General features: G+C 40.9%; 1 protein-coding gene across 1 annotated transcript; it reads right to left on the bottom strand.

The window, feature by feature from the left end:
- Positions 1–3,621: 3,621 nt before the first annotated feature.
- On the bottom strand, positions 3,622–12,892 carry LOC117307176. Its single transcript, XM_033791843.1, has 5 exons — positions 12,820–12,892; positions 8,384–9,345; positions 6,802–6,900; positions 5,849–5,926; positions 3,622–4,998 (listed from the first exon to the last, which is right to left on the bottom strand). Exons 2-5 carry the CDS (start codon positions 9,282–9,284, stop codon positions 4,691–4,693), a joined length of 1,386 nt encoding a protein of 461 aa, XP_033647734.1. The 5' UTR covers positions 9,285–9,345; positions 12,820–12,892; the 3' UTR covers positions 3,622–4,690.
- Positions 12,893–14,301: the final 1,409 nt, after the last annotated feature.

The following is a 14,301-nucleotide window of genomic DNA, read 5'->3' as shown; positions in this document are numbered from 1 at the left end:
GAAAGGTGGTCCTAGCACCAAACTGGCCGTACAGGTGTGCAATTTCACAGATTCCAATTCCGCTGATAAAACAGACATCATTTCTATGTTCCAAGCCACCGACCCATATGAGAATATTGTATGGACATGGTGTTTAGCCACTTCAGGGACGAGCTACTACAACTTCAGCCGACTTCACAAGTAAGGGTGGGTGGGGTTAACAAAATAAGTCGGGGTTTTCTTGTTGGCGACTATGAGTTCTTGACAAAGGTTATGGGCCATAATGGGTCCAAACTCAATTCGATTTTATCGAAATGTTGAACATATGTGTAAGGAGAAATATAGGGGAAACTTGGGAGAAAGAGATGGCGAGTTGAATGACAGATGGCAAGCACTATCTATTGAGGCCTAGGAGAGTGAGAGGGAGTTGGTGTTACATACCCCTACAAGCCCTGGAGGCTGGTGATGGCTATGTCGACTACCCCGACTGGTTCAATAAACGTGAAGCAGACAAGGTTGTACAGGATCTTGCAGACAATCAGGAAGATCCTAGGAGGGGTGGAAACCCCAAGGCAAATGGCCCGTACAACCCCGACTGGTTCAATAAACGTGAAGCAGACGAGGTTGTACAGGATCTTGCAGACAATCAGGAAGATCCTAGGAGGGGTGGAAACCCCAAGGCAAATGGCCCGTACAACCCCGACTGGTTCAAGAAACGCGAAGCAGACGAGGTTGTACAGGATCTTGCAGACAATCTGGAAGATCCTAGGAGGGGTGGAAAATGGGAAAAGGTCAATGGCCCGTACCACCACTCAAAAGCTCATGAGCTAATCTTGCCAATATACATGATTTCTTACATATAGCTCCACCTGCACTTCACATTATGCTAGAGCTGGTTGTTACATTTTATCGAAATGTTGAAAATATGTGTAAGGAGAAAGATAGGGGAAACTTGGGAGAAAGAGATGACGAGTTGAATGACAGTTGGCAGGCACTATCTATTGAGGCCTAGGAGAGTGAGAGGGAGTTGAAGGAGGCCGTGAAAAACCAGAAATATGAAGAGAAGCTGCTCCGAGGTTTTTAATAAGGTCAGGTTGGGTCGGAGAGAAACAGATGAACTGTGTTCATATTCTGCATGTGCAGTGGCAGTTATGAAGAGTGTTGTAGAGGGGGAAGTTGAATGGGTTCAGTGTGATGTGTGTGGGAGTGAAGAGGATGATAGTGGATGGTTCCACACAAATTGTATAGGATTGAGGGGTGTTGACATGACAAACTCGCGTTTTGAATGTCCCGTCTGTAAGGGTGAGGTTGAAAATGTACAGGATGTCATCATGAAGCAGGAGGTGATTGTAAGCAGACATAGGGAAACGGTAAGTGGCCTGAAAAAAACAAGCGGATGGATCAAAAAAGCGAGCTTAATAAAGTATATGGGGAAGTCCTGTCAAAAATGGGACTACTGGAAGAGAAATTTGGGGATGTTCTTGAAAACAAACTAGGTACCAAGAAGCAAGCATACCTGTCACATTGTTTTGTGGGAAACCACTGCAAGGTCATCTTGGAGCAGTCTGACAAGATACTAGAAGCGCTTGATGGCTTTCAAGAGCAGGCTGTTTACAGTGAACTTTTTTCTAGGTTAAGGGACATATTCCGAATCACAGGCAAGACAGGGTTTTTGTCTCTTGGAGAGGTGGAAGACTTGTGTGCAGAGTGCTGGGAGTTGGGATGGTGGTTTCCGGAGACTTTTCCAAATGAACGGATTCCACCAAAATTGCATTTCCTTCTATGCCATGTTCCTGAGTGTGCCATTTTATGGAACACTGTGGGCCTTCTCAGTGAACAGGGTATAGAAAGTCTGCATGCCCAACTCAATGCAGATGAGCGCATCTTTGCCTCTGTGGGAGATGATACAACAAGGGTCAAATTAATGTTTAAACACCATGGGCAAAGAATGCTAGCTAATAAACAACATCTCAAAACAGTTCATCGTATGTACAAAAGAGAATTGCTCAGGGAGGTTCCAGACTATTGAGAGTGTAAGAAGATGCCAGAAATGCCACAACAAGGCAAATTGAGACAATTATTGTTTCCTGTATTTATATCTAATTTGTGGAGCTATATTTAGCAGTATTTGATTATATTGTTTTGTGAATTCATTAATTTTTGCATGCACACAAATTGGATTGCTTTTACATTTATTTTTAAACTCAGTGTTTGAAGTCTGAGATTGCCAGTATATTTTTATTATATCCCTACTTTGGAGTGAGAAACTCTGAAAATGCCAAAGATCTGTTGTACATTTTTTGTTCGATCAAAAAAATGAAATATTGATGATTTATTCAATGTAATGAATTCAATTATTATTTACAAGTACGAGAAGATTGCAAATGCAGAGTGGTCAGAAACACACTAGACATGAAGGAGGATCTGCTGTCAGGTTGACCTTGAGGAAACCATCCCAGCCAGTTCAACGTGGCTTTAGCAGACTCAAGCTGCTCAAAACAGTACAGCGAACAAGATCAAGAGATGGCTCTGTTACAGATCAGTTGACTGTCATGCTATACACTCACTCCATTGAGAAGTTTGATCCCATGCGCTCTTCAGCGCACAAGATTGAGGGATGACCTCAGTTACTGATCAACTGATCCACACATGCAAAGTGGTCAGAAATAATCCTGACAATGAAGGAGGAGCTGCCCAACATCTGCTGTCAGGTTGACCTTAAGGAAACTGTCCCAGCCAGTTCAGCTGATGCAGAACGTGGCTTTAGCAGACTCAAGCTGCTCAAGACAGTACAGCGAACACGATTGAGAGATGGCTCTGTTACAGATCAGCTGACTGTCGAGCTACACACTGCCTACATTGAGACGTTCAACCCCATGCCCGCAATAGATTTGTGGGTAAATGCAGGAATACAAGCACTGCGCATTGCTGGGTCAGAAAGGGATGAAGACAGGTCTCAGAAGAGTATGGAATGGCAGCGTAAGGTCGTGAATAGGGCTGCTCGGGCTCATGCGGGTAAGATTGGGTATGGCTGGCAATAGGGCATTCTGTCACAATTTAACTGACTACATTACAGGATTCAAGTTGTTTTAAAGTTTTTCTTGGCACAATAAGTTGGTTTGGCATTTATAACAAGGCAGGCTTATGCAAGTGAAAAAAAGAGAGAGACATGTAGAGGCTAAAACAAAAAGCGGAAAAACTGAAACAACTTCAACAAAGCCTATGTATTCGTCTGAGACTCGCCAGGAATGTTGTTTGAAATCTACATCAATAAGTTGAGAAAATTGTGACCACTTAGGCTTACTCAGATCATGTCACTCAATATGCTCTTTCACGCAGTAATCTTAGATCAGCTGATCAATGTCTCCTTGTAGAACACATGGCAAAGAACACATGGGGAGCACGTTCTTTCTTAGTTACTACGGGGAAGGTCTGGAATAGTCTTCCTTACCACATCAGGACTGCTAATACCACATCTTCTTTTAAAACTGCACTCAAAACTCACCTCTTTGAAGTTACATGTTCACTCAGCGATTATCAACATGCTTATTTCTATTCCTTTCTTTTGAACTGTTTATTTGTATCAAGAGCGAGCGCCATGAGCGCCTTGAGAGAAGATACCAACGCTTTATAAGACTCCATTATTATTATGTTTACCCATGGGGGTGTCAGATGGAATTCAGTAAGGCTCCATTTAGCACTTTTCTCTCTTTCACACCAAATATTTCAAGGAAAATATTCATCTATATAACAAATATAAATTTTAAATCCATAACTTATAAATTGCACACACACCTGTGGAATGAAAGGGACACGTAAATTGTACAATGTAATTTGTAACAATAGTACATAAATCCACTTGTAGATATTGACACATACACATACTAGATAAGGAGGGAATTCAGTTATAAATGTAATGCAAAAAAGGAAAGTTACGAACAAAATAAAACAAAACATAAAACACAACATAATGGCAGTGGGCACTTGAATACATGTAGGCCTACCATGTCACTTGAATACCATGGGCTGTAAATATTGAATTATCACTGATGTCATAATTAATTTCATTTTAATGGTTTATATGGAATGCTTTGATATTTCGAAGGATTAGAGTTGGTTTGAAAGTGTCTTTGGTTATTTGATTTTAAAATTCAGGGTAAATCTTAATTAAACAAGGGGCTTTGGACAAACATTAACCTGATTCTTCGAACAAACTATTTTGAAGGAAATGCTTGAGCAAAATTGTTTTTTTTTTAAAGATGTTATGTACAAACCAGCACGACCATTGGGTCTATTTCAAATTCAACATGCAAGTTGTTTTTAAATTTCCTTGAAAAAGATAAAAAACTACAACGATTTATTTACATTTATGCAGCATGCAAAGTGCATGTTTTTTACAACTAATTTCGATCAATTGGCAATTGATACATCGTTGTACACATTGCATTTTCAGCAACCAACAAACCCATTAAATGGACTTTAAATTCAGCATTTAATGAATGCATTGTCCAGGTAAATGACAAAAAATCTGGAAAGTTTTAGGAACAACTATACATAAACAGTAAACTGGAGGGTAAATCTCTTTTGCCTGAGTGACCACAACGGCTCTTTTCAGAGCAAACACTCCCACAAAGAGATTTACTAATAGTTGTACCTCCCAGTTTACTATTTATTTATAGTTTCTTCCTTTCTATCCACACCATGGAGATCTTCAAACAGTACTAGGAAAGTACGTGTCAACGGAACGAGCTAACCTGACCAGTTTACAGCATTCCAAACCTTGTCGGAGGCAGTCCAGCATCGTTGTCCTATCACCCTGCTCAGGGTGCTCCCTCCACCATCTCATCAAGACAGCCAACGTCTTGTCAGACGTTGTACCTTGACACTCTTCTAAATTCTTGATGTCTGACTCTAAGGTCGGGCAATCTGTCATCGGCAGCAGGCGGGCAATCTTCTTCCATTCGGTTGTCTGCGCAATCAGCTTAGCCACGGTTTGTAGTGACTCGGTGGGAATTGAACCTGGAACATGAAGTGGATCATCCATTTAATTAGGTTTTTTTTTCCACTCTTATTTATGGTACTATTCCCTGAAACCTACAGTTCCTTTGACCAGCAGCTGATTTCACGAAACGCTAGGACTAATCCTATCTTGAGTTAGGCGTCCTAACTTAGGATGGGTTCAATGCATCCTAATGTCGATGGTAACGGAACTTAACTCGTTGTAAGTCCTAAGATTAATCCTTTGTTTGCTGAAATCGACGGCTGTTTTATTTGATCCACCCCTGCACTAACTTATCCTGCACAGCAAGAGGGCACCATCTGCAGTACCAGCGAAGACAAAGTGAAAATATTGAACGTAAACAATGAACAGTTAAAGGTAATGGACACTACTGGTAATAACTCAAAATAATTATCAGCATAAAACCTAACTTGGTAATGAGTAATGGGGAGAGGTGGATAGTATAAAACATTGTGAGAAAAGGCTCCCTCTGAAGTGACTTAGTTTTCGAGAAAGAAGCAGTTTTCCCAATTTTGATTTTGAGACCTCAAGTTTAGAATTTGAGGTATTGAAATCAAGCATCTAAAAGCACACAACTTCGTGTGACAAGGGTGTTTTTTTCTTTCATAGTTATCTCGCAACTCAGACAACCAATCGAGCTCAAACTTTCACAGGTTTGTTATTTTATGCATATGTTGATATACAGCAAGTGAGAAGACTGGTCTTTGACAATTACCATAGTGTCCAGTGTCTTTAAGATCAGGCCTGATAGTACGGAGGACACAGAAGCCATGACCTTCAATGCCCTAGTTTGTCTTGGTGGGTAAATAATCTGGAAGATACAAAGGCTATAAATGTATAAATACTTACTAGTAGCACTGTCAGTTTGTGAGGATTGACGACTGGCCCACTGTAACGCATGTTGCTTCTCCTGCCCACCCCTGTCCACTGAAACAACACAGCACAAAACAATATTGATTAGGATAACAAAACAATTTAAGAAACCTATGTATCTTCAGGACTGGAATTACACTTTATGTTACCCTGGGGCCGATTTCACAAAGAGCCAATATTGATTTTAACTGCAAATCAATTGCAGTTGCTTAGTAAAGTGTGATGCTGGTCACAATATGAATCACTATGTAATACTGAAAATTGGTCTTGCGATGAATTTTATTGCTTTGTGAAATCGGCCCCTGGTCTTGGCCGTGGTGCCTCTTCCCAAAAGTTCCCATAGATTTAATGGAAGTGCCCTTTGTAGCATGAACATGCCCTCACTCTGCTGAAGTTCCAAGCCTGTATGACATTAGAAGAATGATGAAGTTCACTGATGCTTCTATAACAAAATTACATGAACAATTATATTTTATAAGTTGGGCGGTTTGGTGCGTATTGAGGTAAAATGTCTTTTTAAATTATTTGATTTTTTGAGAGATTGCCCAACACCACAAGGCTGGATGGCCACTTCAAGGTGAGGACTACATTGAACTTATTTGGACGATCGACCCAAATCAACTGTCACCAGGGGAACGCTGCAACTTACTCTTGGGTCTGAAACAGGGTTACCCTCTTCACAGTCAGTCAGGATGTAGGCATTGTCATCCACTACATGTAGGAGCCTGGATGCTAGAGCAGAATGCACTACAGGTACCCGTCCAACCTTTTTATGAAACAGTTATGGTTAAGTGCCTTGCTCAAGAATACAAGCGTCGTGACCAGGTATTGAACCCACATTCTGCTGCTGACAACACCAGAGCTACATGTAAGTTTAAGTGCAAGGAGACATTACAAATGAATTAAAATCAATGTGTTCAACAACTTACAGTGGAAGATGCAGTTGTTTGGAGAATCAAATATTAAGTTCCCTTTCCCAGATACATGATACTGTGTTGGTGACAGAACAGTCTGGTTGTATTGCACTTCTGTTGAAAGGAAAAAATACATCACATTATTCACATTGTTTAATAACAATTCCTAATGGCAACACAGTTAAAGATGCTATGTCAGATTTTTGGCTGCTTTTGATGGGGGTCGAGAAAGTTACAAGCTTTCATTTGAGCCATTGCTCGAAAAAGTCCGCCAATTATTAGTAGCAGTTAAATAAAGTGCTCAAAATGAGTTTTTGCCGAGATCCAGACAATATATCACGTGACTAATTCTTAAGTGTTTTATAAAAAACGTATTAAATTTTTGTCATGGTTCCTGACCATTAAAAGTAAAAACGGGTGATATTCTTTGAAATACCATTCCCTAAAAAAATAAAAATCTATTTTTTAATGTTTGGGGCCAAAAATCTGACATAGCATCTTTAAGGAACTACTATAGATAAGTTGCAATAGACGCTATCTTTACAGGCAATTTGCATTTTGGCTTGCAGACGTATCAAGCGCTCAGTTTATTAAAGTCACCTGGAAGTGGTATTTTTTCAAAATAAAGCTTTTGTCACTAATATATGTGTTTTGATGAGTGGAATGTGAATAAACAGTTAGCTAAGGTTTTAAAAAATCAGTTCTTATGTTATTTACAAATTTAAGAGTAGACCCCGACCCGAGAGGGCGCTGTTCGTGACGTCAATCGAGGCAGACTTTGCCTGTAATGCGTAGAGTAAACACAATTGCAAAGTATATGTACGGACCAAATCATGTACTTTGCACGTGTGTTTACTATACGCATTGCAAGCCAAGTCTGCCTCGATTGTATCACAAAAGGGGTAGGCGGAGTCAGCCCCCCAAACAACTTCATATATTTTTTAAACATATAAATCGTGACAAACAATTATTTAAAAAAAATGTTATTGTTCGTAAGCTTATACTCTTATGTTTGAAAGAAAAAAAATTCTATTTCAAGGTGACTTTAACACAACCCTGGTGTTTACAAACCAATCAGGCAACAAGTTTTGTGAAATGTGCGAGTGCTGCACGCCGTTCTTGCGCAAAATGCAAGGCTGTGTGTTCCAAATTGCCCGTAAAGATGGCTGATTTACATCATGTGGGAACTACAGAGTGTACTTCATGTACTAGCCTGTATTTGTGGGTGTTTGAAAGTCAGCACGTGACAAGCGCATGCTTCTGATGTACTGTATACACACACAAAGTATGTGCAAGGTTTTGCTTACTTTCAGATTAAAAACTCGCTTGCCTGTTTCTTCTTCAAATGCTTACATATAAGACCCCCATGTTTTTGCTAAAAATGTAAAAAGCCAAGCACAATAAAAAGCTCTAGAAACAGCACAAGAGCTAAAAGTCAACCCCAAATTGTTTAAAATTAACCCAGTCAGTTTCTTAGGCATGATATTTTGTCCTAAAAGCAGGAACATTTCATTTTGTACAAGGGGTGACCTACATGCAAACATAGTGTAAGCTTAACAAAGGCAAACAAATCGAAAATCAAACTGCATGTTTATACCTTGTTGAATATTTGTTGACATCTTCTGTCTCTTCATCCTTAACGTTTGGTCCTCCATTATTTGCTCATCACATGATGCCTTCCTCTTACCGACCTCCCCTTCCACAGGTTTATTTGATGAACCAAATGGTTTAATGTTTGATGCAACCCCACCCTGCAAAGTGGATGATGCACTAGTACACTGATGATGTATTGCACTTGGAGATTCTTCATAGTGGCCTCTATGGTTGTGACTTATTGCAGTCGGCTGGCAGCTTAACCCTGGTGATTCCTTCAGCTTCGGGTCTGATACAAACTTCAGCCCTGCAGAATCAATGGGTTTTGGATAATACTGACTGTTTGATGATAACGCTGTGGGATGCTCAGCTAGACTGAAGTTTGGTACCACTCGGCCCTGATCCGTTTCGTCGGTCCCAATACTTGATGGCAGCTCGTCTCGGTGATATCTCATAATCGAACAATCAGATGAACTTCTGGCAGTGTTAGAAAGATTTATCTGAGAATCAAACTCCTTTGTGGAACTCAAATCTCCACACTGCGTCTCCCTACAACTCTTTTCATAGTCAATATGATGCTGACAAGACCCGTCCCCATGAATGCTTGGGCTTTCGCAGTATCCCTCATCTTTTGGAGTGGGACTCAATGTTTTTTCTTGAGCTTTAGTGGCAGTAGTAGAAGTCAATGAGGGAAAACTAGCAGACAAAGCATTTTCAAATGGCTTTGTATCAATCTCTCCAGGAAATGAAGATTCAAAATTGTTAATACAGTTATTCAAACTTGCCTTCTCGTTCTTCACTCTCTCATACATGAAACTCTCATCTTGAACAGGAACCGGCAGCGCGAGGCTACGATTCCCTCCAACATAATCTCGCTGAGGGCCGAAGCAATCTGCTTCATCCATTGTCAGTATCCTCTCTCAGCTTCCTTCCTCTAGAATACCCTCTAAAAGGACGTCAAGCTTCCTGTAATATGAATAAAGTCAAATATTTGGCAAAGTAAGAAATATTAGCTAGGTTTTCCTCAACACTTTTAAACAGGGTACACTACAGTGTTGTAGCCACAGTGGGCGGTACAGGGTCTGCCCAGGACCAGGGACTCACAATTTTTGCCCAGCATTTTGAGCAAAGTCGCCCTAACAGATTTCCCTTAGTAAATCAAAATATTGTCCACTGTGCAGTGATCTGAGACGCAAAATGAAGGGAGTATCAAAATGTCACAGCGAATGCCATTCAACTTATTGCATGGCCCTATTAACACAAACGGTTTGGAAACCTGGCATCATGCTTGAAGCTTGCAAATCCGCAGTGGCCCTGATTCTAAAAATGTATTTGTTGCCCACCACTGGGTCTTGCTACAACACTGTACGAGTTTCCCTGTACATTTTATAAAGTCAAATTTAATACTTTTTAAGCCCCTTTTAATACTTACCCTTAACAAAACTTATGACCCAAAATAAGTGAGCAAAAGCAGTGGAAACATCTGCTTAAATACTTTATCAGGGAGCTATTACATCCAGCAATTTGTCATAGCAAATAATGTAGACTGAACTTAATGCTAATAACACTGAATGCTAATATTGAAGAGCAAATCGTGATTTCTGAGTAGCAATTGAAACATTTTGTGTAGCATTTTTCTCTGTTAGACAAGGGAAATCGTTCCTGCTTTATGTTAATTTTTACAGCACAATTAAGTTCCTTTACCAGCAGATAGGAAAATTCATGTGGGAAGAGGACGACAAGAAAAACATTTCCGGTACTTCAAATGTGACCAGGAAGTTTATTGCAAATTGTGTACATGAACAAGGCCTTAGGAAATTCCTTGGAAAGCGCCCTCTGTTGTCCATGTTGTTCAAGGTCTGTGAAAAAGCAAGATGATGGCCGACGGTTTTGCAGCTTCGCGATAATTTTTATCACGAAAAAAAACAAATAATTAAATGTAGTCAAAATTACCGAAACGTAACCTAAAACTTATGAAAATTATCGTTTTGCTAATACTTAACAGTTATGCCCCTTTTGTGGATTTTAAATTTATATTGGAGATTTTCACTGCGAGTTGACGGCACCAAGTGAGTTTTAGGCAAGTAGAACAATGTAGAACAATGTAGGTCCTTAGATGGCCATGTACGGCCTTCAAGTTCTGGGATATAATTCTGTAAAAGCATTATCGTGCACGACACATTGCGGGTATTCTGTCAACGTCAATGCAGGTATTCTGTCAACGTCAATGTGGGTATTCTGTCAACGTCAACACCAAAGCACACATTTATGCTTATAAATAAACCAATCAGCTCTCTGGCTTAGGCAAGCTGCGTGCAGCGCGTACTTCTGCTAGGCTTTAAAAGGGAACGAAAACCAGAGCTCGGGGCTCAGTCGCTTCCAGAATAGAGATCGCCACTCAAGACCTCAAGACCTCAAGACCATTCAAGACCTCAAGAACTCAAGACCATTCAAGAACACACACACGCAAATGATGCTACTCGCTCTATTTATTGGCGAATCTCATTAGATAATTACTACAACAGGAGCAGCCATGATACCATGTACTGCTGCGTGCGAATGAACCAGCGGACTGATTGATTGTAGATTACCAAAAGTTAATACCGTTTAAATCAAGAGAGGGCGCTATGTACATTTTGTGATTGAACATAGACCTTATCGCAAATACCAATGCGCAAGCGCAGACTGTTGAATGAGGTGCATTGTGGGATATATATGGATCAAATTTGATACCAGCTAGACCACAATGCACCTAATTCCAAGCTTTACGCGTGCGCCCCGGTATTTGCGAAAAGGTCTATGATTGAATAAAATACATGTACCAATGTGTAGTTCCTTGCGGTTAATGTCAACCCTCTGTTTGAAACAGTTGATTTATTTCAATGTGTCTCATTAGTGGGATTTAGGACAATCCCCCAATATCATGTTTCATCCTTCCCCTATGGCTTTAGGTTCCAGAGTGGAGTGGCCACTTGGTTAAATAAATAAGAACCATACCCCACCCCCTGAATCATTACAATACATAAGATCCATGACATAGTTTCTTAGATCAAGTGTGGTATGGGGTAATGGTTACCAGGTGGGGGGGCTGGGGGTGGCAGTGGTCAGTACTGGGAGGCCTGAAGGTCATAGTTGAGGTGTAAACAACTATTTGGGAATTCTAGAGATAAAATAGTGGGAAATCATCCATACATTATCTGGGACCAGAAAGGGTCAAAACTCCAAGGTATTCAAATGAAAAGAAAAACATAATTATCGAAAGTGAACAAAATACAAGAAATAAAGTAGAATGAATTTGGAAATTTAAGTAAGCTTAATTAATTAAAGATAAAGACATTTTTTGAGAAGAAAATTAAAATGACAGAGCAATATTTTTAGGAGAGTTTACTCATGTTTTACTCATTTCAACAACTACAGCCCCTCACATGCGAAACAAGTTACAAAGTAACATTTTTATTTTCTAAATTGAAGAAGGGATAACTTTCCCGATCACCAGATCACCAGATCACGCCACCACTTTTTTACCAAACAAAGAAAAAGGGATATTTCATTTCAGGTAAATTAGATCAGGGCCCAATTTCATAGAGCTGCTAAGCACAAAAATTTGCTTAGCATGAAATTTCTTCCTTGATAAAAACAGGATTACTAACCAAATTTCTGTTTGTTGCATAATGCTTGTTACTGGTATTCAGCTGTTGCTTGATTATCCTGAAAACCATGCGGAAATTCGGTTGGTAATCCTGTTTTTATCAAGTCAAGGGAGTAATTTCATGCTAAGCAAATTTTTGTGCTTGGCAGCTCTATGAAATTGGGCCCCTTGTCCTTGTTTGATTATTTCATATCGAATGAAAAAGTAGTAACTGTTCTCTATAGTATATGGCGATACTGAGACAGAAACTTGTCCATTCTACATCCATGATTCAATCATCATGGAGTAGGTAGGTGAAGGAAGAAATGAAATGATCCAATCAATCAAACCAATGAACAAGTGGTGGGCAGGATACAAACAATTTGCCCTTATCAATATCACACCTTGAAAGAAAAACCCAACCATGTAACCCCAACCACGCGCAGGATGAATTTGAAACTAGAAAGTGGAAACCACCCTTGGCCACCTGCCAAACCCCAACCATCCACACGGCTAGGCTACGGACGACCACCACCACCACACATGCAAACCACACACAGTAACCACGCGTAGATATATTGTGTGGGCCTCTCACGGCCCCACTGCCGTATCTGCTGCATGCGGGAACAATGGTCGTCGTAAACACAACCAGGCGTGGAGCATTTCTCACGCGCAGGATGCTCTACACGGACCGCGACAAACGTCACCAAATCATGAAATTACAATCCACATTGGCACTCCTCCACATTTTCTATATCAGACAGATGGCATTTTTGAAAATAACGAAATGAAATGAAATGTTTGTAACTTACCGCTTTTTAACGCTAGAAATCCCAACGGCTTCACACCCCAACAACACACAACCGAAAGAACCACACAAAATCCAGGGGACGCCAAAGCACACGACCCAACTGCTAGTCTGTTGCTGGACGAACTCCACTATTTTTAATAGTGCTCCTTCGAGGGGCACAGACTATTGGAGATAGCGCACTATCTCGTAATCTCTTCAGACTGAGCGCCCAATCTGAAGAATGTGTAGCTCAAAGTTGAGAATTTGCTCAAAATAAGGAGTTGCAGTTATATTGGCCGGGTGCGTTCGTTCAGTAGAGCTTCCTGGGTCATGCCCCGGTGGGTTCGAATAGCTTTGACGTACGTCATTCCACCGTGCCCTGCTTGTGGAGTGGGTCACTTGGGGCATGAAGGAACGAGAGGGCGAGTGTGATCGTTCGATTTAGCTCATCACAGTCTCAGTGTCAGGGGCTTCCCGGTGTGGCGGTTTCAACTTTCCGCTGTGTTCAGTTTTCCGAATGACCAAATACGGTAACATTACGTCATGCGATGCCTGCGCACAGCAAGCGAAAGTAGTCCATTTTTAGTGCCGTATTGAGTCATCCGCTACCCTCCGGTAGCTGTCATGGCGGCGTCCACGAGTCGAGTACAGCTAGCGGCAAACGCGTGGATTGTATGAGTTTTTTGTTTATGCAAGCAGAGTGTGACCTGCCTAAAGTTGTACCCATGAATACATGTAAAGATGGGGCAAGAGATTATGTGACTACACAGAAAAGAATCGTAATATAAACAATTTGGGGTCACTGCTGAGAGAACGTACTCGCCAGGGTACTCGCGGCGGTATCTGGCAGGTCACCCGGAAAACTGAACACGCCGGAAAGCTAAAACCGTTCGAACAACATGTTGATATGTCCGACTACGTCACCCGGAAAACTGAACAAGGCGGATAACTGAAACCGCCACACCGGGCCCAATGATGAGCACGCGGGGTCGCGACTCCATGATTGATTTTGTCAAGTTCTTTCTTTCCTCAAGCTCATCAAAGTGAGAGTTTGTTTAAAAAAAATTGAATTGCGGTTATTTTGAGCTATGTGATGTGTTTATTGCACCCCATTCTTCATTTTCGGCACTGCTCTTTTTAAAGAATTTTCTATAGACGTGTTTAGACAAAAGCGCAATTTTTACAAAATGCTCATAACCTTGAGAGTCTCGTCCCTGAAATGTCCCGTTTTGCATTATTTTGCAGGCTTTAATACTAAAGTGGTCACACTGTTGCCATGTGTAAAAACAATAAACGTATATTATTATTAGACACCCTCGATGCCGACCCGTAGCCCCCCCCCCCTCCCCTCCCCCATTCTGTAATGTGCCCCGGCTTTTTGGACGACACTTGATTGCCTTTGCTTGCTTTAAGCACACCCTCCTCATAGCTATATACACTAAAGTTGCCCTCTAATGAATTCCTGAGATTTACATACCTTTGTACTTGTGGGAAGAGGTGTAGT

The sequence above is a fragment of the Asterias rubens genome, chromosome 2 (genome assembly GCF_902459465.1).
Source record: "Asterias rubens chromosome 2, eAstRub1.3, whole genome shotgun sequence".
In the NCBI taxonomy this organism is placed as follows: Eukaryota; Metazoa; Echinodermata; class Asteroidea; order Forcipulatida; family Asteriidae; genus Asterias; species Asterias rubens.
The sequence above is the reverse complement of the archived record's forward strand: the minus strand, read 5'-3'. Positions and strand labels throughout refer to the sequence as shown.

Coding starts and splice junctions, on each gene's coding strand:
- LOC117307176 (XM_033791843.1), bottom strand. CDS start 9,284: ATGGATGAAGCAGATTGCTTCGGCCCTCAGCGAGATTATGTTGGAGGG. Junction 5,927..6,801: donor AAACAACTGCATCTTCCACT/GTAAGTTGTTGA, acceptor GTGTTGTTTCAG/TGGACAGGGGTGGGCAGGAG. Junction 4,999..5,848: donor ACAAACTGACAGTGCTACTA/GTAAGTATTTAT, acceptor TTCATGTTCCAG/GTTCAATTCCCACCGAGTCA.